Source organism: Triturus cristatus, chromosome 7 (genome assembly GCF_964204655.1).
Source record: "Triturus cristatus chromosome 7, aTriCri1.1, whole genome shotgun sequence".
Taxonomy (NCBI): domain Eukaryota; kingdom Metazoa; phylum Chordata; class Amphibia; order Caudata; family Salamandridae; genus Triturus; species Triturus cristatus.
In genome coordinates, this window is record NC_140590.1 from 1,174,693,568 (window position 1) to 1,174,719,675 (window position 26,108).

General features: G+C 44.0%; 1 protein-coding gene across 2 annotated transcripts in view; it reads right to left on the bottom strand.

Moving 5' to 3' along the window:
* Positions 1-4,614: 4,614 nt before the first annotated feature.
* The window catches only part of LOC146811367 (adenosine receptor A2b-like), a 99,164-nt gene continuing 77,670 nt past the window's right edge, over positions 4,615-26,108 (bottom strand). For both annotated transcript variants that reach the window (XM_085618481.1, XM_085618482.1), the window contains 2 exons: positions 14,608-15,000; positions 4,615-8,914 (listed from right to left, as the gene is read on the bottom strand). In XM_085618481.1, the coding sequence (XP_085474607.1) occupies positions 8,164-8,914; positions 14,608-14,984 (1,128 nt within the window). In that variant the 5' untranslated portion in view covers positions 14,985-15,000 and the 3' untranslated portion in view covers positions 4,615-8,163. The remainder of the gene's footprint in view (positions 8,915-14,607; positions 15,001-26,108) is intronic.

Sequence of the window (26,108 nt, forward strand, 5' to 3'; positions counted from 1 at the left end):
TGGGGAAATTGTTTCTCCTCAGTCAAGGATTCCGAAGTCGAAGGGGGAATTATCAAGCCTTCTGGCAAGCGAATCCCCATCTGCCAAAGAATGGTTAAGAGTTGAAAGTTTCATATCCTCTTCCCTGGGCCAGGTTACACCTTTACCCGTTGGGCAGTTACTGCGACATTGAAGTCTGGAGACGCAAGGTTATGAATAGGAAGGCCCCCTAGATTCAGACGTTCGGCAAGCGCTGCGGTTGTGGTAAAATGAAGATGTTCTATTAAAGGGAAATCCTTTCCACACCCTCCCAACCAGAGGAGTAACAACAGATTTGAGCACTTTGGGTTGTGGTGTGGTTTAAATCAGAGCTCAAAACGGGTAGCGGTCACAGCAGAAAGCGGAGGCCTCTTCCAACTGGTGGAAATTGATGATTATTCTGTTAGCTGTCTGAGTTTTGCCCCACAGAATATCTTATCAAGAGGTTCAGAGATGAACAGAAAACAGGATACTAATGAGCTATGTTACAGGGATTGCATGAGCAATCACTGAATGTTTCATCACAGAGATATGTCAATGGACTGAGGGCAAACTTCTGTTTTTGAGAGCAGGGTATCTGCTGATGAAAGAAACGTGTCCAGTGTATCATTTAAACATGGTGCTTCCTCCAATGTCTTTCCTATAATTGACAAATCTTGCATTCCAGCAATTTATTATGAGGTTTAGCTGTCCAAACATAGCTGTTTTTGCAGTGGAGAAAAATGTTTTGCTCCTGTATTTTGCACAATTTCCCTTTGGCAAAGGACATGGCAGATAGATGCACTGGCTTTGAAATGGTCCAAATCCCTTCTCTATACCTTCCCTCCAATTTCTTATACTAAGGGGCATATTTACAAGTGCATTGTGCCACAGGAACTTCACTTTTCATGGCGTTCCTGTGGCGCAATGCCCTGCTCCATATTTACAAAGTGGTGTTTAGCTACACTTTTTGTGGTTAAACGCCGCTTTGTAAATATGGTGCCCTTTCACACAGCTATCTGTATGAAAGGGGCATGCAATGGGTGTTGCTGTGGGCATTGCACTGCAGCACTCATTGCTTTTTGACGCTGCCTCAGCTACAGAACCTTTTAAATCTGAGGCAGTAGCAAAAACTAACGCCATGCAAGAGCAGGCGTTAGATTGGTGCAACGAGGAGAAATACTTTTATTTCTCCTTGTTTTTGCTTTTTCTATGTGTGCTGCGTTATGCAGCACTCATAGTAAGAGCAAAACGCCATGAATGATTGTTTTTGTGCAGGAAGGTGTCCCTTCCTTCACATAAACAATCTTTAAATAATGACGATTTGCTCCTTCTATGTGTGCTGCATTCTGCGGTAAACATGGAAGTAACAAATCACCATTATTGATCGTTATGTGCAGGAAGGGACACCTTCCTGCACATTAAAAATAATTATCTGGAACTCAGGTATCCTTGCACTATGGTGCAAGGGTGCCTGCGTTGGCACTAGGCAGCTAATTTTAGGGCCTGCTATAGGGAAAACACAGGGGCGCATTGTATTGTTTTAAATAGGGCGCATCTCTGTGCTTTGGGATGTCGGAGTACCGCGATGCCAAATTAAGCGCAGCTCCGCAATCCGACATTTCATTGGACATATGCCCCTAAGGGTTTTTACAGGAAATCAGGGAGGACAAGGCAATGATTCTCTTAGTGGTTCCATGTTGGAATCATCATCCTTGGTTCCTGTTGGCTCGAGCTGGCAGTTCAGCCTCATTGGATGAACTCTCTAGATCCTTATCCATAGGAGACCTATGATGCCCCTGGCTGTTCTGTTCCATCTGCAATTAGGGGCATGGGTATTGACAGGTTAAGTCTAGTATCTAAGATGTGGGCCCCAGAAATAGCTTTATTGATCCAGCGATCCAGTCGAGCACCAATTGTGAAATCGTACTCTCATCGATGGCAGTCTTTTGATCTCTAGGGTAATTCTGAGGTTGTGATTGACCCACTAAAACCCCTTGAGTTTCTAAATAATGGGTTTCAGTTATGTCTGGCAGTGCCTGCATTGCAAGTGCCATGGGCAGCATTAAGGGCATTCATGAACCCTGAGTTGGAAACTGTAGCTCTGTTAGTTTCCAGATTGCTGAGAAGTTCTTTTCTTAAGACACCTATCATTAATGCCTTGGGATCGTCTACCGGTTTTGCAGGCTTTGCATGGGTCACCCTTTGAACCTTTGGACATGGCATTGAAGTTTCTTACCCATCAGGTCAGCTTTTAAGTGGCTTTTTCTTTGGCCATACACAATAGGGAATACAGAGCAATTCAGAATTCAGAGCCCTGCCCTGACAGAGTTGCCATCCACCTAAGTCCCCAATTTGTCCCTGAAGTTGCTTCAGCATTTCATTATTCAAATTATCCTGTATTATTTGCTTCTCTCCTTTCCATGGGAGAACAGACATTGCCTACATTAGATGTCAAGAGAACAGTATCAGTCCATGTGGAGAGAATAAATCCTTCCGGAAAGTTTGATGCTTTGTTTATTACATTTGGTCCTACGCGTAGAGCTTTGAAGCCATCAGGGACTACCCTGAATAGGTGTCTGAAAGTGGCAATTACAACTGCACATGAGACACAAGTGTAACCATTGCCAGATCTAATCGATGGGAGTCCGACAAGCTTTATCGCCGCCTCCTGGGCAGCTGTTACAACTAAATCAATGCCAGAGATGTGTAATGCAGCAACCTGGTCATCCCCTCATACATTCAAGAATCACAATAGGGTTGTATTTGGGGTAAATGTTTCTTCTGTTTTCGGTTCTTGTTTGTTAAATAGAGAACAGAATTATGATTGAATTGGTTATTGACTGCAATCTTTAATTCTTTAGTTTTTTTAGCAAAATTGAAGCATCACATGTGTTGGACTGGTTTCATGATGAAGTCAATGTCATGCTTGGGGGGTCAGCTCATGGAGCAAGGACTGTGATGGGACAGGCGGAGAAGGAGGTATTTGCCGGTTACTTACAAGCACTCATCCTGACTCCGAGTCTTGAGCTTCCCTGTCAGAGTCCAGGTTTCACATCCTTCCTAGCCTGGTGGGGTTTTTCAACTTCAAATTTAGGGGTGCTTGAATATTACAGGATGTGAGGTTAGTGTACTTCCTATTTATATCATGAAACAGGAAAAGAGGTGGGCCAAGTTGGAGAGATGGGAAACAGGTAATTCAAGATTGGTGACTATTCTGGAAACAGGCGCATTCACCCATGGATTAAGGACTGTGGTGGGGGAGTTTAGGACTCGGAGTTATGAAGATTACAGGTAAATAATCCACATTTAGAGCATATTGTCAGCCAGAGTGGCATTTCTACAAACTTAAATGTAATATGTATGCTTGTTTATGAAAACTAGAGTATCTTGTAAAAATATATCCTTACATTTTTTGTATTTCTACATGAATAGCAGACTACGGGCATATTTACAAGAAACTGGCAGAGCGCGGTGTCACGCATCAATTGGTAACGCCGCACTCCAACAATTTCAAAACGCAAGGATGCACCGTATTCACGAGAATGAGGTGCACCCCTGCGTTACCCCTAGCACTGGCACTAAAAAAGGTGCCTAGTGCCAGCGCAGGCACCCTAGCGCCATGTTGCTAGGGTGCCTGCTCTGCTGAGGCAATCGTTTATGTGCAGGAAGGGACATCTTCCTGTACATAAACAATCTTTACAGGCAATTTGCTCTATCTATGTGTGCTACAGGATGCAACACACGTGGAAAGAGCAAAATACGAGGAGAAATAAAATATTTCTACTCATATCGCCTGCTCAAGATCAGGTATTCCCTAGCGGTATTTTTGTCGCTACCCCATACCTTGTACATATGGGGCAGCCTCAAAAAGCAATGGGTGTTGTGGCGGAACGCCGACTGCAACACCCCTTGCACTCCCCTTTTAGCTAACTGCTGCATGAATAGGGGCATTTTTTACAAGGTGGCGTTCAGCCACCTTAAGTGGCTTTTATGCTGCCTTGTAAATAAGGCAAAGGAGTTAACGCCACCACAATGTCCGAAAAAGTGACGTTCTGGTGGTGTTAACTCTTTCGAAATATGCCCCTACATTTTGAAGGGTGACAAGAGTTTGGATGGCAAGACCCTTTAGTTTTTGATTTCCCTGCTGAGTGTACCGATAGGGGCAGTTATTTAATTTGTACTAGTTTTGTGATAGCATGAACATAAAGAGGGGAAGGAAACATAACATCTACCAAAGTCTAAGAGCTAGAACAGAATAAAGCATACAAGACATAAACGATAAATAGAAAGAATAAAAAGAGAACTTTAGACTGTGAGGATAAAGTGCTGCTTGCAATCAGGAGATTAATGAAGACAATGCAAAGTGTATTTGGAATAGTACCGTTAGATCATATTTAGATGCTCAGGTGTTACCAAACAGAAGAAAGCATGAAACTGCATCATTTGGTTTTGAAATGCATTATGTTACAAACCATTGTAAAATGGATTCTTAGTCCTGACACTGGGACTAAATATTGATTTGCAACATGTGTTCTCACCAGATGAAAGCTGACATTTCCAACATGGCTGAAGCAATCGTGCACATTGTTGCCCAAGAGGATAATTCTAAAGAAGTGGTTATCACATGCAATTGTTGTTTATTGTTATGTTGTACACACAGCACAGATGGTCTAAATGATGAAATCAACAGAGTGACCAATCGCATGCAAGGTGGTGCAGTGCAACAACATTGACACTACAACATGAGGTCAAAGTGCATAAGTGGTAGTACCATTTCAAAAAGTACATAGTTATGCTATTGAATTGAATAAATTACCATAACATATATCTCATATACGACAGTATTAGTAAAAATGGAAATAGAAGAAAGATCTCCTTTAGGTTAAGGAACCATTAGCGCGTGTCTGAGGGCAGTTTAGAGGGGGGTAAAGGAACGAGTACCACCTACAACTGGTGCTGCATGCGTGAAACTGCCTATATATTGTTTGCTGTGTGCTCAGCAAGTATTCCTCCTCCTCATAGTTTTATCTTTTTGCTAGAACTCCTCTGTTATAATCATTTTTCCCTTTGCATTGAGTGATGAGAGTAGTCATTGTATGTGTGTTTTCTGGTGGATGAAAATAAATGTAATTTCTTGTGTTTTCTCTGGTGGGTGAATCACTCTGATTTGCTGTGATTTTTTTCAAGTTAATTTGAATTACTTTCTTGTGCCATCTCTCATTGCTGACTATAACTATGATTCTTTGCGTATTTTCTGGATTGTGAGAATAAATTACTTGTGTTCCGGAATTGGTGAGAACAATTAGAATTCACTATATATTTTCAGGTTATTTATAAAAACTCTGCTTAATATACATTCTTTGGTCTGTGTGAATAACTCTGAATCCTTTGTATTCTATAGCTGGTCAGAATAAATTAGACTTTGAGTATTCTGTGGTGCTGAGTACAGATTTTCTGTCTTGTAGGTGACACTAATTCTCAATCCGTATGTATTCTCTGGTTGGGGGTAAAAAAAAAGAACTCTGGTTTTAAGGCCAAACTTGAGGCTCGCATAATATACACCATATTTTATTCCTTTATAGATAAAGTAACCATTAAGACAGAATACTCCATTTCCATGTTACCTTATGACTTCTGGAATTCTAACTCTTTTTTCTGGTCTCTTAAACAACATTAATTTGGTCCAAACTAATGCAATAACTACTTAGGTTTCAAGGCATACAATTTGCAAACTGAATGCATTTGACTCCCTGTGCATTCCTTGGTTGGAGAGAACAGTCAGCTGACATTCTCTGGCTGGTGAGTCTAAATCAGATTCTGTTTACTAAGATTTGGGAGCATAATTCTGAGCCCATGTTTATTAATTAGTTTGATGGAATATCTCTCATTCCTTGGATAGTCAATGGATTTTGTGAACAAACCTGATTTCTTGTATTCTCAGATTGGTGAGCATAAGTAGGATTCTGTGTGTATTTCATGTTGTTGACAATAGCTGTGATTCCATATGTGGTTTTTGGTTTATGGGGAAATCTCTGATTCCCTGTTTGTTGCCTGGTTGGTGAGAAAACCTCTAATTTCTTGCACATTCCATGGAAGGTAGAAATATTTTATTCCGTGTCGGTGAGAATAACTCTAATTCACTGTGCACTCTCTGATTGGTGAGAATAACTGTGATTGCCTTGAGCTCTTAAACTAGTAAGACTACATCTAAGTGTCTGCATGTATGCCCTGCACTGCGAATATACCTTGGATTCCTTTTGTATTCTCTGTGGAGTCAGAATATATATTTCTGATGCTTGTGCATTCTCTGGTGGTTGCGACTACTTGTATATTCCTTGTTTTCTGTTGTGGATGAGAATAACTCTGATTCTCGGCTTATTTTCTGTATAGTGAGAATAAGTCTAGCTCTTTGAGTACTCTTTTCTTGGTGAAAATAACACCGAAATCATGGGCAGGAATAATCCTGATTCCCCTTGTATTCTGTGGCTAATGAGAATAAATGTAATTCCTTATGTATTAACAGGAAGGTGTAAATAACTGATTCCCTGCCTACTCTGGTTTGTAAACACAACTATGATTCCCTGTGTATTTTCCGGTGGATGGGATAGGCTGAATCCGTGTGCATTCTCTGATTGTAGGTCTAACTCTGATTTCCTTGCATTCTCTTCTCAGGCTAGTGAGAGTAAATATGATTCGCTGGTTTTATCTACAGGGTGAAAATACCTCTGATTTCTTTTGTAATCTCTGGTGAGTCAGAGTAATTCTGATCTCCAGTGCTTTCTTCGGATGGTGTGAAAACTTTGGACTCCTTGTATATGAGCTGGTGTGCTATAACAGCTCTGAGTCCGGTGTACTGTCAGGTCAGTGAGAATAACTCCAGAGCTTTAAGTGGAATGAAAAAACGAGGGGGTCTCTCAAAGGGGCGTGGCCGATGTGATTAAGGGCGTGACTTAAAAATATGCACGCAAAAAATCTGTGCTTAGCATAGCGTGCCGCCCGACTGGTATTCTGCTGCTTCGGTCATTGCATACAGATATATAATACAACAAGCAACATTACACCTACAACAAGTCAGGGCTATTGGCTTAGCCAATGGATGTTAGTTGTGTAACATAAATATTCAACAACTATGGCTTCGTGTATAGAATATTGAAAATGTTTTAGTTCTGAAATGATGAGACTGTGAAAGAACTATAGAGAATCTCTTTGCAGTTACCCCAAAGGCTGTAAAGGGTGGTACTGCTGCAGAGTTAAGATTTTTTTTCACCCTGAGGGCAAAAAAATGGAGAACCCGATAGAGACCCGTCTCAGCACCTGCTTTTTGGAATTGCCGGTGCTCAGCCCACTTAAAGCCCTGAATTACTCTATTCACTCTGCTAGCCTATGTATGCTGTAGTTGGGGAGAACAACACTCTCTCTCCCTCTGGGCACTGAATGGTGGATTAGAATAAATATGAATTTCTTTGTATTCTATTGATGGTTAGAATTACTCTGATCCTGCACATTCTCACATTGGTGATAATAACTTTCATTCCTCCTTTAGCATCCCAAGGTTCCTGAGGTAGATTTGTGCCATTAGCCAGATACGGAGGGTGAGTGAGTAAAGATATTGTACTTTGTCTCTCTCCCTCTCCACCCACCACCATTGTAGAGGAGAGGGGCCTATAAGCAGAAGGGATACACATTGTCACCCCAGTGTTGGGCAGCAGGAGCTCTGCTGCCATAGACAGAGATGTAGTTCGCACTTCTCGATTACTAGACTGGCATCAGGATGATGTCTCTTCTTTTGGATAGGAAACACACATCTGTTTCTATCAATAAATAAACTAGTAAACAGTAGATATTGTGCTGAGGTAATCACCCCATGTCTTTGAACCATGCATCCAGCAGACCAATGACCGCTTGGCCTCCATGATGCGTTAACGTGACGTCTAGTTAAGGCTTGGTGCCATATCTTCATTTGATATCCCGGATGCCATATCTTCATATGCGTTATACCACTGCTTGGCAAGCTCTTGGTGGCAGGTACTCTCATCTCCTCTTCCGTGTGGCTGCCCACCCCTGGCTCCATGCACATGTGGTTTGTGGGGAAGCCAGCTGTTCGTACTATATGGTATCATTGGTCATAGGGCATAGTCAGATGGGTGCCCCTATGCTTGGACATCACGTGTCCCGTGTGGTTGACAGCATGGCTATGCTGGTCTCTCGACTCATAGAACGCATCGTGCTTACCCTGGTCAGTTCATCCCGGTAGCCCTCCCTGAGCCAACAGGCTTTTCCGACCAGTACACAGAAGGCCCTGCGGAACTCACGCAGGCGGAAGGCATAGATGACTGGGTTAAGCACTGAGTTGGCATGAGAGAAAGCAATAGCCAAGTCCATGAGCCAAATTGGTGGCCTTGGGCAGTCGGGGCAGAAAACAGGCAGGCAGTTTAGAATATGGAGAGGCAACCAGCAGAGAGCAAAGAGCCCCACGATGAGAGCCAGTGACTTGGCTGCATGAATCTCCTTGAGGAGACAGGCTAGTGTCTTTCCACCATTGCCTGGACCTCCACCCTTGGGAAGCATCTGACGCAGCTGCTTGCAGGCCACGTTGTAGATGCTGATGTAGAGGAACATCATACACACGAGAGGGAGCAAGATGCAGCCGAAAAAGTTGAAATAGACCATGTAGTTCATGTCCACGACCACCTCAAAGTAGCACGCCACTGTTCGACAAGAAGCCTGCATCTTGTTCGCTGGTGAGTGAGTGACATCCAGGGGTGAGACCTCATCGTTTTGTTCCTTGCAGCCACTTTCAACAGCATGAAGGTTGTTCCAACCGAAGAGGGGGATCATCCCCAGGAAGATAGCCAACGCCCAGAGGATCGCCATCACCTTCTTAGCTTGGGCACCATTCACAAGGGCTCCGTACCTGCAGTCGAGAACAAGAGGAAGGCCATAAGTAACAGGCATTCTTCTACTGCCAACCACATGATGTTTGAAATGTGAAATAGAGTGGTAAAAACAATACTTCAGAAGTAGGAGATATTATTTCACAGAGAACTGTAAAATATGGATTTTTCAAATTGTGGGGGTCTGGACTTAGTCTGGTTTCTGTTCCTCCAGCTAATTCTCTAGGTAATACAGTGCATTTGGATGACAGTAAAAAAACATACTACAAAGATTCACAGTTTACCTTTGTCTAAATAGAAACCATTTGTTACCTGAGCAGTGGAGCAGCAGCTTCAAAGGTCTCTGAGCTTAAACACTGACTATGGTTTAATAAGCGGCTATTCATGAAAAAAATTGTAATTCGGGCCAAATCTTAGATCTGCCTTGCTAGAAGCAGCTCTGGCTTCTATGGATCTACTGTGGTTTTAACCAAGTTTTCTCTAAAAATCCCACATTTTGAACTACCTAATTAAATAATTTTCTCTTCTGCTTACTACAATCAAGCAGTATAGTCCTTTACTTCAATTACTGTTTTCAGGAAACATTTCCATGTTTGAAAAAAAAACATTGTTTTCATGATGATTGCACTAAAATAAATATGTAACAAAATACATAACTGGTGCCATGTGTGATATATCCCTGTACTGCAATCTTAGTGTTCTGGTGACGTTCAATCAATCATTCAATCCATATTTGTAAAGCACAAACATATCACCCCCTAAGGTTTCAAGCCACTGGGGGTCATCCGGGAGATTAAGTGAGCTATTGCCCAGAGTCACATGATGCTAAGCTGAGCTACCGCCGGAGCCAGGGATCGAACGTGAGCTCCACACTCCAGAGTCAACCACTCAGGCCACTGCACCACAACTCGCCACGTTAACAAACAGTCTGGCCTCCGAACAGTTGGCAGACAACCTAGTCATCAAACTAGATGTCACCAAAATCCACTGAAGGCACTTTAGCACTATATCACATGTTGCCTGTGATGTATGCTACATGTTGTGTATATTCCCACCCTACTAAGTGCACCATGACTGCTATTACTTGAGAAAGCTTCAAATGAGATGAGATTGAAAATGTCAATGCTTATGTTTTGACATGTGTAAAAGGTTGTATGATGGTGTAACTAAGTTCTGGGAGTGACACGGCAGAAACATAGGTAATTGGAGGCTGCATGATGTTTTGTGTGTTGGCATATGATGGTGAGTATTTTGGTGTATGAGGCGTATGTGTATCTGTACGATGGTGGGCTGGGGGTGTTTAGGTGATTGATGGTGGCTGTTCTGGCATTTGACAGTGAATACATGGACAATTTTTGGTGTAAACAGGTTGTTGTGCAGAAGAAAAATGGTGGGTGTTGATTTTAAAAGATGTTGGAAGGGTAGCTGTACAGTGGTGGTTGTTTACATATGGTGGAGGGTTGATGGATGTATGAAGGTTGGGGTGTTGGCATATTATGGTCAGTATATTGGTGTATTATGTGTGTTGTGTTTTGTTATGATGGTTGGTGTGTTTACATATGGTGTAGTTGATTATGTTTTATGTTGAGTAGTGTGTTACCTTTGGTTTGAAATGATATGTGGCATTGGAAACACTGTAAGCTGGTAGGGGGGAGTTAAGGTTGACTTGCTACAGTGAGGTTGGGACACGAGACCTTAACTCATGAATTTCATGACTTTTTAGCTAATATATTAGTCAACTGTAAGTCCATTTCAACCTTACTTTTTGTAGGGAATGTCATTGTTTTCTTGTGTTTCTTTTATTCTGCGTGTTGGCATACCATGTTGTTTGTATGGATGTAAAACAGCAGGTATGTTGGCATATAATGGTGGGTGTGTTTGTGTATCATGTTGGTTGTGTCAACGTCAACTTGTGATGTTACTTGTGTTGGTGTATGATGGTGAGAATATTGTCATATGTGGTTGATTGTATGAATGTATAATGTTGGTTGTTTTGATGTATTATGATGAGTAAGTTGGTGCATGATGGTGGTTATGTGGGCATAGGAATGTGGGTGTGTTGAACTATGATTTTGTGTTTAATGGAAATGGTAATAATGGTGGTGTTAAAATTGTTAGTGCTGAAGGTAATTGTGGTAGGGTGGTGGTTGTGGTAGTAATGGGGATGCTGGTGGTACAAATATTGGTTCTAATGGTGGTGGTGATAATGGTGGTGGTAGTGGTAGTAGGTGTAATGGTGATTTTGCTGGCAATGGTGTTGGGAATGATGTTGGTGGTAATGGTTGTGCTAGTTTCAATGGTAATGGTGTTAATGGTGGTGTTAAGAGCGGTGATGGTGGAGTGTTAGTAAGAGCAGTGGTAATGGCAGTTTGCTTTATGGTCTGGTCTGTAGCCAGACCCTTCTATTTTTCCCTAATTTTTTGTTGGTACTGTGTCACCCCAGTACCTCGCTACCATTATTGTGGTAATGGCACTGGTACCGCAATACCACATGGGGTACCTTGCTGGGTTCCTCGATACCAGGTTCTAGTACACACAACCCAAAATACATATATTTTTTTATTTTGACTTGATCGTGCCTGTGGGACCCCCTATATGGACATTGGGGTCAAGGTATGTCCATCCTGATCCCTTATGTGGCCTTTGATTTGTTTTTCAGGATGAGGGGACTTAATCCCTGAGTCCTGTTATGGCCGCCACAACATATTCTCTATGTTGTGGCCAACCAATCCTATTATGCTAACCCTCTTTTGATTGACAATTAGAGCATATCTGGACACCAATGGTCCAGAGATCTCTAATTTCTTACCTACCTTAATATCTCCATTCCCACCGAACACCTTTTTAAACATTAATTTCTGGAAAACGTCAGAACAGATTAACACCAAATAACAAAATGTGTGATCTCTGAGTAACGTTCATCCATTTTCTTTGTATCAGAGACCATACTTTCCTATGCTAATTAACATGGGAAATCACACTTTTGCCACCACCCTTTTTTTTGGCCCTCGCTTGACAGATTAGTGTGAAATTTCCATTAAAGACCAAAATGGATGAACTTTTTTTTTAAATGTTTCTTGCAGATTTGTCAAACTGCATCAAAGATCTAAAAGAAATAAAAAGACTCTTATCTCAATATCACTACACAGTGGCGACTCTAGATAGATAGATAGATAGATAGATAGATAGATAGATAGATAGATAGATAGATAGATAGATAGATAGATAGATAGATAGATAGATAGATAGATATGCCCTCTCACTGAATGTTTACCCAGGGTTTCTTACAGAAAAGATATTTATGCTAAACCTACTCTATAGTGTGCAAGGGTCAGCGTGCTGTTTAATGGTCTAAGAGCAGCACTGTAATTGTGAAAGCATTTTTTTTCACCAGCAGTAAAAGAAAGATTAAATCTACTACCTAATACAGTGCCGGTCGCCACTGTGTTCTTATAGTTAGGTCAGATTTTTCACAGGAAGAACATTTTGTAATTTGCTAACATCTTTGGAGCTATTTGACGAATCTTCATTAAACTTTCCCCAAAAAAGTTCATCCACCTCAGTTCCATCCTGGAAAGTTTCAGGGAGATCCGTCTAGTAGAGGCCGAGAAAAACGGGGAGATACCCAAATGCAATTTGTCCATGCAGTTTATATAGTGATAATTAGACAATGATACAGACAAAATGGCTTAACAGAATAACACCAAAGTTAGCAGAAAGCTAGATCTTTACCCAGAAATCATGTTTTTTTGTGAGTTGGTGTAAATCTGTTTAGCAGTTTTGCAGAAATTAAGGTTACAAAAATATATAGACTGATTTGCATATGACCATGTCTGAACTGGGGTGGCAGAGTGGGCTAAATAACGGTGATGGATCAAACCCAGATCTGTTGACTGGGTGTGAGTGTTTGATTGGTTCTGATGCTCCGTCCATCACCACACCCTTTTGTACCGCTTTGTTCGCCATAAGTTGGCAGGGTATGCTCAGACGTGAGTCCCTTGCTCACTTTGCCAATGGATACAAGCAAGCCTGGCTGAAGACGGCTGAAATGCCAGCAACCGGTCCTAGGAAGCTTGTTTCCGGTCCAGGGAAGGCATGGCTTGGCAGTTCGGGCTGGACTGTTCCCATGAGGCACAGGGTCAGACTGATTTGCATATGGCCATGTCTGAACTGGGGTGGCAGAGTGGGCTAAAGAACGGTGATGGATCAAACCCAGATCTGTTGACTGGGTGTGAGTGTTTGATTGGTTCAGATGCTCCGTCCATCACCACCCCCTTTTGTACCACATTGTTCGCCATAAGTTGGCAGGGTATGATCAGACGTGAGTCCCTTGCTCACGTTGCCACTGGATTCAAGCAAGCCTGGCTGAAGATGGCTGAAATGCCAGAAACCGGTCCTAGGAAGCTTGTTTCCGGTCCAGGGAAGGCATGGCTTGGCAGTTCGGGCTGGACTGTTCCCATGAGGCACAGGGTCAGACTGATTTGCATATGGCCATGTCTGAACTGGGGTGGCAGAGTGGGCTAAAGAACGGTGATGGATCAAACCCAGATCTGTTGACTGGGTGTGAGTGTTTGATTGGTTCTGATGCTCCGTCCATCAACACCCCCTTTTGTACCGCTATTAGGAGTGTGGCAGTGAGATTACCACAATACCCCTGCCTCCGTTCGGATCAATGATCCCGTGCAGTGGCAGTCTTCAAAGGGCCTGAATATGCTGACGGTGCTGAAGCCGACCCTGGGGAGCATATTACGACCTGCATTTCCACTGCCCTTTTCATGGCAGGGACCCCGCTCTGAAAAGGGTGGAGGACATGCAGGTAAGGGGGCTCTAATAGGGCCCCATGCCAAATCTGGGCCTGGGGGTGCGTGTGAGGGCGCACATGTTGTGCCCCCCTGGAATTGCAGCCTCGTTCTTGCATGGTATGGCATGCAAGACATGGTGCATGCCACACCGTGCAGGAACATGCTGCAGGCTCTCACAACAGTGGTTTGTCTTGTTAGGCTCTCCCATGAGCCTAACATACCACCGCTGTGAGACCGCAGCAGCACCGCTCGCCTGCCCTGGATTAAAGTCGTAATCCAGCGGGAGGGCTCAGCACAGCCTTGGTGGTCTTCTGGGAACAAAGCAGTGGCGGTCCCAGCCGAAGACTGCCAAAGTCGTAACAAGGGCCTAAGTGTGTGCTTCCTCTGTCACAAATTACTGACATGCAAATTTTCAAAAACTCTACCCTACTTATACAGATTCAGACACAAGATACCTATCACTAGAGCAAATTGATCTCATTCTTATAAATCTCCTCTGCTGAATGATGCAGTTAATGTTTCTAGGTTGTGGAAATTTGGCCAAAAGGCATTTTTTAACATGGAAGTCTATGTTTGGTGAGTAGGAGAGTCCTCTGCCTTTGCCTCTCCTATCTTTTGTATGTGGAGATTACTGCCTATGTGTGAGAAGTCACTAGTAATAACTTTACACTTCCAAATTCTTTCTTAGATGTCTCTAACACCTGATTTCAGGGGTCTACACATGTAAGTTTGCATGTAGGAGTAAACATACATTCTGAATAGGTAAATAGTTAAAAGTATAGACTTACACCATGTGTAAATTTACTTGTGAGTAACTCTACAAGTGTAAAGTTACCTTTGTAAATAGGGCCTTAAAGTCAGTCACCTCCACCTTAACCCACTCCATTCCTAACCCACAACCAGTAGATTACCTGAGCGGGAGGCGGATGGCCAGGTATCGGTCCACGGCAATCGCGAGGAGGCTGAAGACCGAGATCTGTGTGACGACCAGCACCAGGCAGGCTAGGAAGAGGCAGCCATGGAAGTTCATGTGAAAGCCGACACTGATGGTGATGGCAAAGGGAATGACCAGCAGGCCCACAACCACATCCGCTACAGCCAGAGACACAATGAAGTAGTTAGTTATGCTTTTCAAACGTGGGTTTGAGGCCACAGCCCAGATGACCAGTAGGTTGCCAGCCACGGTCAGGAGAGCCAGCAGAACCTCCACCGTGATGTAGACAGTGAGCACTGCACGGGCTGCAGTGTCCATCGCAGGTCCAGATGGGCTGGGTGTCCACTGGATCATTACTCAGCCAGAGAACCTGCAACAGAGAGAACATACCAGGGATTAAAGGTCAAAAGTTCACTGGCCTTCGGTTATGTTAGAGATCAAAGAGGACACCCGTTTCTTTGTAGCTTTATTTGAGGTCTAAGAGCAGGAGCCATTTCACAGGGAAGAACACATGTTATATTTGTGGTTAGAGGTCAGAAGTCACAGAACCTATAGAGCGTATCTAGACGAGCGGGTCAGGCATTGGAAGGAAGACATTCTTCCTTGGGGTTGGATGAAAAGGAAATGGAGAGGTGTGCCAGGGATAGAGGTTAAAGAAGGTACAAAACTATATCTGGTAGGTGTCAGTGAGGACAAGACCTTTACACAAGGAGAGAGGATCCAGAGGACACACACTACCTAGGGTTAGAGGTTTGAGGTCACAGGTCCCCATCATCTTCTGAGCTTCAACAACAAGCCACCGCACCCACACTACTGATGATCCCACTCAGACAGAAAACACACTGTGGTCAGCATTGGGATCATGAAGACCAGAGCTTGTGGGTACTCAACGACCACAGCGCTGCAAGGCCACACTAATGGTAACACAGCACCACGCAAATGTCTGCTTCCGACCGAACAATAATAACGAAGTATCCCTTCATCAGTGTGACAGGGGCTAAGGTCAGAAGCTCCTGTCTCAGAAATATACCCAAAACCCCTAGCGCTCTAGGACTGCCAAGATCATCGCATCACACCCATTCTTTGCACCACTTCTGAAGGCTGAAAGATGGTCACTTCCACTGTATTGAACTAAGACTGCAGACTTACAAAGGTGACTGATTTCAGAAGAATAGCACAGATATCCCAGGTACGGACAAAGCTGCAGAATAATTAATCGGAAACGGAGGGAAATTAATCCATTAGAGGATTGAATACACTACCGAAAGCAAAGGGGGCAAAGACACACTTATACGTCAGGGGAAGAACACAGTCAGGCACCTCACTGATCTTGTTACTGTGGTTTTCAATATGCGATTGTTAAAATTTGCAACCCAGTTCACACTAATTTATAGACCATCTGGAGGTGGCCATAGGCCCTGTACTCAGTTATAGATCACCCACACAGAATGAATTAATAACTTAAATAAAACCATTGCAATAAAATTCATTTAAAAAAAACTAATATTACAGAAGCGAGAGGTCAGACTTACCAATACAGAAACTAAAGACCAGTAGTGGATGCCCCACATGCAGAACATGATCAATTGAAATCAAAGAAAGGTGTCAAGAGAGGTTTATTCAAAAAGACATTCATATATAACACATAATTTATCGATGTTGGTCTTGTGATCATTGGTTTGTTGTATATATTTTTGTCACAAATAACATTTGGTATTATGTATGTGTTGTATATATTGTCTCACAAAAGAAATGGTTCTAAATCACGCATACAAATGTGTTGCAATTGTGTGATTTACTAATGTGGTGTTTCCTTTTAAAAGACATGTCCAATTGATTTATGAATGTCTTTTTGAATTATCAAAACTAAGCAGAATAAATGCTCAAAAACCTCAGAATTAGTGGTCTCAGGTTTATCGTGAATATTTAAAATAAACCTCCCTTTACACCTTTCTGTGATTTCAATATTTGGGTGGTCCAGTCTGGGGAGTGCAGGACCCAAGCCTTCCTTGTTTTCACTTGAACATGATCAATTAGCATCAATTCACACAGTGCTGTTGCAGTATAAACTTAATAAATGTCATCAAGCGGCCCACCATCCTAAGAATTTCACCATAAAAAAAACGACACGGGCATCACGGCAATTGCAAAGACACATATCCATTGAATGTATGAATGAGAGGGAAATCCATTTTCGTCTTGCTTATGATAATATCGGTCAGGTGCAAATCAAATGCATTAATCTTTTGGTACTACATTGGTAAACGTGCAATACACACTGGCCCAGATTTACTAAGGCTTTGCATAATTGCAAAGTGATGCAAAGGGAAGCATTGGTATTTGCTTTCCAGCGCAAAAGGTATTTCGCACTGGAAAAGGGCCTTTTTCTCTTGGGCCGACCAAACCAGTCATGCTCATTCTCCCTTTTCTCCATGTAGACTGCATACAGCCTACATGTAGAAAATGGTCTCCCCATAGGCGCCCGGCTGGGCCTCGTCCCCACCAATCACAATGCTGCCACTGCAGCGTTGTGATTGGCTGAGGGGAGGGAAGGAGGCTGTCTGCTTCCTGTTCAGCAGGAGAGCAGGAAAACAGGACCCGGCCAGGAGCCGCAACGTTATTTAAATCCCCCCTTCCCCTGCGCAGACCCCCTCACCCGCAAGTCATGCCAGCCGCGACTGCTTCCTTGAAGTAGGTGCTAACAAAGGGTAGTGTTTTCATTTCTCAAAAAGCACCCACTCATGATTTGTGCTGAAGCACGCAGTGCACATCCAGGGATTGGGGGTCCTGCTATGTTTGTCTCGACATAGGATTTTGTACGAGTAATGTATGCTCCAGTGCTCATCCTATAGTAGACCTTTGTGTGGTTGTGCAACGCGCAAGGCACCATCTCCCCTGGTGCAACGCAGCACAGAAAATGTATATGGCCTGGTACTTGCCTAAGACCCCTTTTTTAATGAAGAAAACCCCTGAATCCGCCCTTGGATGGATGGGTACCTCCCATTCCCCCCCAGGGCAAGGATTTCAAACCACACTGTTCTTGGATTAAGGGGAGTGACATATTAAAAAACATTGATTATTCATTTTTATTATGTACACTTTACGCAGAAAGTCCAGATGCATTGAGAGATACATGTCACTTGTCTAACCTTAACATGCTCTAATACAAATTCCACTCCGAACGTAATCTACAAATGTAGATACTTTACTTTCTGCGTGTCCCCTCTAGAGCCTACGGCAAGGTCAATGACTCGCAGCCCCAGATTCGGGTAAACTACAAATACTACTCCACCGGAGTAAACCTGCGTAGGGGGTACAGCTTATCGGACAGATACTTACCTCACCAAATACCACTCTTGTGTCACCCTAAGCTCTTCTTGAGGTTTGAAAAGAAATCCTGACCAAAGATTGCCTGCGTGGATGCCTTTCTCTCGTTCCTGCCAAACTACATGTTTCAAGGAGTCTTCACTTGCCAATCACAAGCAAATGCATTGCGTGAAGAAGTGCAGCCTCCAAACCGCAGGTTGCTGGAGCCAGCCTTACTTGACACGGAGGAGGAATGAGGAAGATGGCGGAGCTTCTGAAAATCATGACATCGAGCTCTAGTCATGCGGTGACCACCTCACTCCAGGTTATCGCGGACTGAGTTTCCAGTCCTGAACCTTTCACCGCAGATCACTGGCTTCATTCAGGTGTGTTGGTCTGATTAGGAGGCCTGTGCAAAAAATGTATTACACTGGCGTAATTCGAGGAATTTTAAGTTAAGCTTTGAACATGAAATTTCTACGTAACTTTTACATAATTATGCCCCATTCATGATATAAATTTACAGCAAATGCGCAATTCATGGCAAAAGTTTACAGTGAACGCATAGGAACAACAGAACGCAAGTGGGATTTGCTTAAATGCAAATGCTGCAAAAATGTATGCAAGGTTGCATTTTGGACTAAAATCCTGTGCAACATTACAGACTTGCAAATTGCATAGTTATGAGTACACTTAAGAATACAATACCCAGAAGGATTCAAATGCCACATAAAATCCCTGACATGGAACCTGTCTATAATAACATGGAGTGAGGTGGTCACCCTATTTCTCACAACAACAGGGTAATTTGTAGGGACAGGATAGATACCCAGGAGTAATAGAGGCCAGTAACTTAGGAGGAATTACCTTCAGAAACGATTGCAAGGCCTGAGCTCGTCATTTAGGGCAGAGTCTTATAGCATACAGCATGAGATTCCATGTAAGTTTCAGTGAGGGTAAGTGCCCCGTACAGCCTCGCCTTACCTCCACACAAACACCCAAATAATTGTATTTTGATTCCCCTCACTGTGATCATCCCCACTGACCACAATTCCTGCTGCAAATACCCCTACTAAAAACAATAATGGCAGACCCTAATGCAGTGCCAACTTTAGGGGGGTGCGATCGGTGCGGCCGCACTGGGTGCTGACCTAGAAGGGGGGGTGGGGGCACAGAACTTTGGGGGGTGCTGTAATTAACAATAACTTATGATTTCAAAGGCACTTGCTGCCCTGCAGAGTTCCTTGTGTGTCCAGCTTTCAGGCTGCAATAAAAATGTCAAGATAATTCTTGTGATTAACGTTCCTGTTCAAAAAAGTGATGGGAGTTTTGTCTAGTGGCAGTTGTGACTCGCCATAAAGCAGCGCAGAGGGTTAATGTGCCTGCTGCAAAGAACAGATCTGTATTTTATGTGGATAGCTGAGCAGATTAGTAAATCCAGCTGTTACCAGTGCTGCAAAACAAATGAAATGTATGTGAGAGAGGGGCTATGGAGAGATGAGGAGCACTTTTGCTGTGTGTAGTGAAGGAATCTGAGGAGGCGGTCTCGGGGCGGGGGTGGGGGTGGTAGAGCGCCAAAAAAGATTGTTGCAGCGGCCGTCAGTAGTGCAAAATCTGGCCCTGCTTTTATGATTAACTGCAAGCGTATTGGCCACGATTATTTCGAGTTAAGGCATCTAATGATCGCTGACGAGGAGGATGGTGTCATTGGTGTACCGTAGAGCGGGAATAGAGCACCTTCCTAGTTTAGGAGGGAATATTCTGGCTCCCAGAACAGAAGCACTTACAGCAGCTGTATATTAATTCTATAGTGGGGGTGTGCCCTAAAACAACCCATGCTCAAGGCCCCGTTTGCATACATTTTGCCAGAATTCTATGAGTTTTGGCTTATCTTGGTTTTAACCCAAATGTGATGATGTAAACGTTGAATGGCCTTCAATAGGGGAGGCAGAACACCCCCAACCATGGAACATGTTCCATTAGAAGCTTCTGCTGCCAAAGGCTTGGGTATAATTGATAAAACAAACTAAAAGGCTTGTCTTTATCTAGAGGACAGACATAAGATGATCTCTTCCAACTAGCAGCCCGCTCCTCTGAGCCCAGGCCAGTCTGCCTTTTGGACAGAAGCCTTACCACAACAACAGCTGTGTCCAATCCTCAATGTCAGAGCCTGTGTCACTCCTCAAAAGGTGCTTGAAAGCAGCCACCTAGCCCTGCCCTCTTGGACTTTCTAACTCTCCAACCACCCCACTCACTAAATTTACCAACCGCAACCCTGTCCGCGAACCTTAACCCCTTAATGTACCACAAGCACCTTGTAGGGGTGCCTGTCATTTCCCCAGCAGCACTTTACATGCTGCTGTATGAGCAGGTGTACAAGTGCCCCAGAGGAGCCAAATATCATACGGGCCCCCACTAATTCTACCGGTTCCCAACCACACACCTCTAACAACCATGGCCTGTTTGCCAAAGGCCTCAAAATGAAATGTGCCAGTACTGTGTTGCCTACAAAGTACTGGATTTTAAAATAACTTCTCACTCCAAATTTAGCACTACCAGCAGGCAAAGTGAATGCAAAAAATTAAGGACAACTATAAATACCTTTTCCTAAACCAAAGCCCCGCAATGAAGCACACTGACATATCGCCACAGGCAGTGCTTGATTTGAGTCAGTGGGTGCAGGTGGGGCTCTCCTGCACTCATTTTTGGAGGCCACTTACTTTTCCTCAGCAGACATTGACTCAGAAGAAGAGAGGGAAAACACAAAAGGAGGAAAGGGTGAGGAAGATAAGATAGAAAAACAGTAACAAAAGGAGAAAGCAGAGATGCGAAAGAGCCTCTACAAATGAAATTAAGGGGTAGGGAGTCCGTGGCGGCTGGTGACATTTGAAAGTGGTGAGGCGTAAAAGCTGGGCATGGCTTATGTAGTGAGTAAATTGAGCAAGCTTAATGGACAAATGTAGGGTCCCGGTTGGGTCCTCCTCCCAAGAAAATGTTTTAAAAAAATATTGGCAAATGGTGCTTTTTAAAGTAAATTAATTTAGTGAGAAAGCAAGGTTTATAAAGCAGTGGGAACGTATAGCCTTGAAATATTAAACACATTAAAAATTGCCCATATCTTATTGCATTAATATGTTCAACAGATACTGTAATGTGCAAATTGTATAGCGTGACAACTTTAGCCCTTTAAAGGGGGTTCTTGCATAGTGTCTTGCACAGCATGCGGCATCAACTTTGTAAGAAAATGCTCTAACCAGGCTTCGGAAGGACCCACAGCTGCTGGCTGCAATCAGTCATTTTGAAATATGTGCAGAAAGGTCTTTTAGTGGGATAGAAAAAGTGGGGGCTCTTCAGAACAGGGGCGTAACCCAAGCCCCCGCAGCCCCCACGGTCATGGGGGCCCCCGAACTGCAGGGGGCGCCCTCAGCACAGTACTCAGGCTGAGAACTTCAGATTAAATCTGGAGTGGGGGCCCCTTTGTGTACCTTGCAGGGGGGTCCCCTCAACTTTTATAATGCCACTGCTTCAGAAGGGAAACATTTTCTGTTTACTGACTGAAAATCTTTTCTTCTTATCTTTTTAGAGTCACCTGAGTAGAAATGGGCAATCCAATTGCCATGGACAGCAAGCATAAAAGGCTTTGAAAAAGAATGATTCTAGCTGGGGCGCTGTGTTTAAAGTCCATAAACTTAAACGTATGCCACAGTTTATGGGAAGGAAAGATTAATGGAACGCAATTAGCTTCCAGGCTTGTGACAAGCAAGCGTTCAGGAAGAGAAGCTTCTGCAGGATGACTAGAGGCCCAGTGGCGGCTGATAATATGTGAAAGTGTTGAAAGTGTTGGGCATAAAAGTTCAGGATGAGTGTCCTGTGGCGAGAGAGCGAGCGTAGTGAGTAAGCCCGACTAATATATGGGGGATCAGGGGGGGGGGGGGTTCTCCCACCGAGAAAATTTTGACAAAAGAGTGGGCCAATGGTGCATTTCCGATAAATTTTGAGAAAGCAAGAAAGTGAATAAAGCACTTGTGAAAGTGTAGTTATGACATCAATAAAGAGATTTGCAGCTCTTTGATGCCAGATCATAGCTCACTGTGCTAGATTAGAATTGTAACTTATGAACTAAGGGAAGAGGTGTGGCGCAGTGGCCAGGGCGACTGATGCCGGACGCTGGGGATCACGGTTCAATCGCCAGCACCATGTGACTCTGGGCAATAGCTCGCTTAATCTTCCCGACGACCCCCAGCGCCGGGATGCCTACGGGTAGCTGTGCACTTTACAAATACTGGATTTACATTTTTTACAACTGCACTGTAACAAAAGGATCTCTGTGACAAAAGCAGTAACCCACTGAGCTATGCACATAAAATACTGTTCTGTCATCTGCATAGTACACATTCTTTGGAGCAGGAATATTTACCCTCTGCACTACCTTAGATGAGTCAAAACGTCCACTAGACAAAACTCCGATCCCTCTCCAGCAGGTACATTAATCACCAGAGTTTTCTTGACACTGTTATTGCTGCTTTAAGAATGTTAGATATACAAGGAACTCTGCAGTGCTTTTAAAACTACTGCACTGCTACAAAAGCGCCCCCCACCCTTCCAGCCTCCCGGGGAAACGCCCGATGCCATCTACGACCAGTCTGGCCTTGGCACTAGTGCGTGCCGGGGGTCCCCAATGCTGGCTGTCAGATGGGAATATGCTTGTCTCTGATCCTGAACACAGAGCACTAGAGCATGTGTGCTCTTGCAAGTGTCCTGAGTGCATTCATTCATTGTGTTGCACTGCCCTCACCGGGGCAACATGAAATATTACCCAGCAAAGCAATCAACAGAGAGGCTCTTAATAGCACCAATTAGTATGCAGATATTGGAGGACAAAAGTAAAACACATTTGACATAACAAAGCAGCTTATTTTAAACCAGTAAACCCACAGTTAATTAGTGAATTGTGCTGCTTGCCACATAGGAAGAAAAATGGCAATTCTGCTGCTGTCATGGTAACCCTGTGTGAACATACTGTATAAGACAGAATTTCCTTAATGATAGATTTGCTTTGTGGGGCTTCATTATGGCAATTATCTTTTGGGAGAGTGGGTAGAGCAGACTTCCAACAGGGTGTATGACTCTAGTGGAGACTTCCCTGAGAAGTGCAATAAAAGTCATATAGCCGGCACTTGTGCTGAAAACTCCTCTCACTAGATCTCAAGACGGTGGGTCAGCGTAAGAGACAAAATAAATAGGTGCACTGAATTATATATTCCATGCACCATGGTCCTATCCCGCCTCAAACCTACCATTGGAGTCATCATACAACAAATTGAAATACCTTTCTACTTTGTACAAAAACTGAGAATTTCTGAAATGGACAATATTTCATGGCTAGAATGATAACTGAAAACATGGAGGCTAGCACGCTACTGTTACTGGGCTTCTAATGAGTTATTGAAAGCACACGACAGTCCACATCAGTGATTATGGCAGTATATTTATCATTAATTTCATGAAAAATCTGTAAATTGAAACAAATCCTAATCTAGATTAATTTTATCATGAAATGGGAACATCGTAATTACTACGTGGATATTCAGGTTGCCTTAAGGTAGAAGCGTTCTTCAACTACATAGTATGGCTGTCCTTTGTCAGTTTCCATAGTTGTTGATGTGTGCTTCAACTTGTGGTCAATACTGTTCCCTACTACCACAGTACCACAGTCAAGTTTCCATTTGCTCCTCCAATGCTGTTGTTGCTTTAGTTAGGCTGCAGCCATGCTGTGTCACATGAAATCAACACATTTCACACGGTCAAACCTTTGCGAGCCAATATCACAATCAGAAGCAAATGAGGTGGACATTTCCGGCAAATGTGTGAAGGCTCAGCACTATTGGCATGATTGAAGTACATTACAGGTTTCACAACCTCGCCGGGCCATCTGTGGAAGGTGGTTTTATGGGAGATTTGTTGTGTTTTTAGGCCTGGGTAGAAGTAGCCATCACTTCTCCAGGTCCCGTTCCCTTCAAGATGACTTAAAGCCCCATCCCCTTCAATGTCCCTCAAAGTTACACCAGGCAGTGATGGCCAGAAAGGCATGAATAACTGGTTGGCGGTCTCAAAGGCCCTGCCCCCTCCCTCACACTGTGAGAAATGTGTGTGTGTCTGGGTTTGTGTGTGTGTTTGGAGGGAGCGTCGCCCACTGCTTTCAGCAGTGAAAATAAAGGAACAATAAAATGATAATAACTCGTTATTATCATTTTATTTGTTTCATCTGCGGCGTGTTTGGGGGCAGGGCGAGGCTGCCCTGCTGTCAGAACAGGGTGAAGGAGTGGTGGGAACACTCTAAGTGTGCAACGACTGATTGGCCGGTCCTCTTGGGCCGGCTAAACAGTCATGCGTACTTTGCATGATCTCCACCCAAGCTGCATTACAGCCTGGGTGGAGTACATGCCCAGGCTCCCATTGCCTGGCTGAGTGCCGAACCACGGAACTCAGACCATGCACAATGCTGCATTGCAGTGTTGTGATTGGTCAGGGGAGCTTGGATGTGCTTCTTGTTCCTGCTTGGGAGAGATGCTGCAAGAAGACGGAGGAGAGACGCGGCGACGACGGAGGAGAGACGTGGCGAAGAGGTATGTTCTTTTTCATTCTTTTTTACAACCCTCTCTCCCCCACGCCACGCCCTAACCCCGCCACCCCTGATCCATGCCGACCTCCACTGCCCCTATTGCTATGGGTCCCAAAGGCGGCAGTAAAAAGTATTCCGAGTAGACGCTGGTCCTGCATTGTTTTAGTTGCGACCTATTTTCCAAGTTCTTGCAACTCTTCTCAAGCAACATATTTATTTTATCCACCATCTACGTGTATAATTTACAGAAACTCTATACTGTGGAAGGCAGCCCCAGGCTGCCAGCCTGCCACATCGACTCACTCCAACTACTGTGCGGTAATAAAAACAAACTTATAGCAGCATGAATCCACAGTCACCAATGACAAACTCCCCAATTAGTAATTAAACTTATTCTTACTTACCTGTGTCCCGTGGAACTTAAGGCAGCTCAGCTGACTCAGCTCAGTCTTCACCTTGTCGCACCAAAATGGGGGATAGATGAGAGAGACAGCCTCTCCTTCCATCCCGCACTGCCTCGCTTGACGTCGACGAGCACACACTGCCAGGAGGAGGCCCCTGATCAAACCAGCGCATCTCTCTCTGAGCCAACCCGGGCGCTGCTTCTGCCGTTACAGCAGCGCCAGGATTGGCTCGGGCAGGCAGCCTCGCCGTTCATTAATGAGACTGCGGGCTGCGGCTTTGAGTCACCCCCGGCTCACTAATGCGCAGGTGGAGACGCCTCTAATGTGCATCTCGGTTGGCCAGAGAAAGGCAGCCGTCCAACCTGACACGCGCACTTGGGGCCAGGTGCACGAAGCTCGCTGCCTCTGTACTTCAACTAATACTGTCTGTCTTGTCTGTGTTAATATAAGCCCCACCCCCTCAGGCCCCGCCGCATTGGCTTCGCAAGGACCTTGCCTTAGGCGCTCTTCAGCGGCAAAGACTTTATGTATGTGAAATAATGCTCACCTTTAAGTGCGGGGGCTAAAACATAAGTGGGGCAATGCCAAAAAGCCCTAAGGGATGCACCGCCGCTGCAGAGGCCTACAAAAGAGCAGGCAGACACAGCCAGACTCTTAACGTAATGACAGCGAAACAATTCAGGCAGCCGACGAGAAAAAACTTTGCATTTGAATAGTGACGATTATGAGGGCCTTAAGAAACCGCTTTAGACTTCTTCCAAGTGCGAACTTGGGAATGAGTCCAATTCATTGTCTGGCTTTCAAACGTTGTCTCGCTGTTTTTTCATACTTGCTTGTTACCTGCTGTGCCAAATTATCCCACGTCTTTTCGCGCCGATCTATACATGAAAAGTGAAGGATTGTTTGTGCGCACCTGATGTGACAGGAAAATACATGCAGCTGATCCAACAACAATACCAGCTCCTTATGCTTCCTATTAAATCTTCAAAGTTATGCATTACTGTAAAATAGGCCCACGGCCCCGAGAAGCATTGACGTCGAATTCCTCTGCTTTGCAAGCAATTATGAGCACTGTAAGAATGCAGGAACCCACAAGGAGAAGTCATTTACAACTTGAAATTGGAACATACGTCCCTTGCTTGAGGA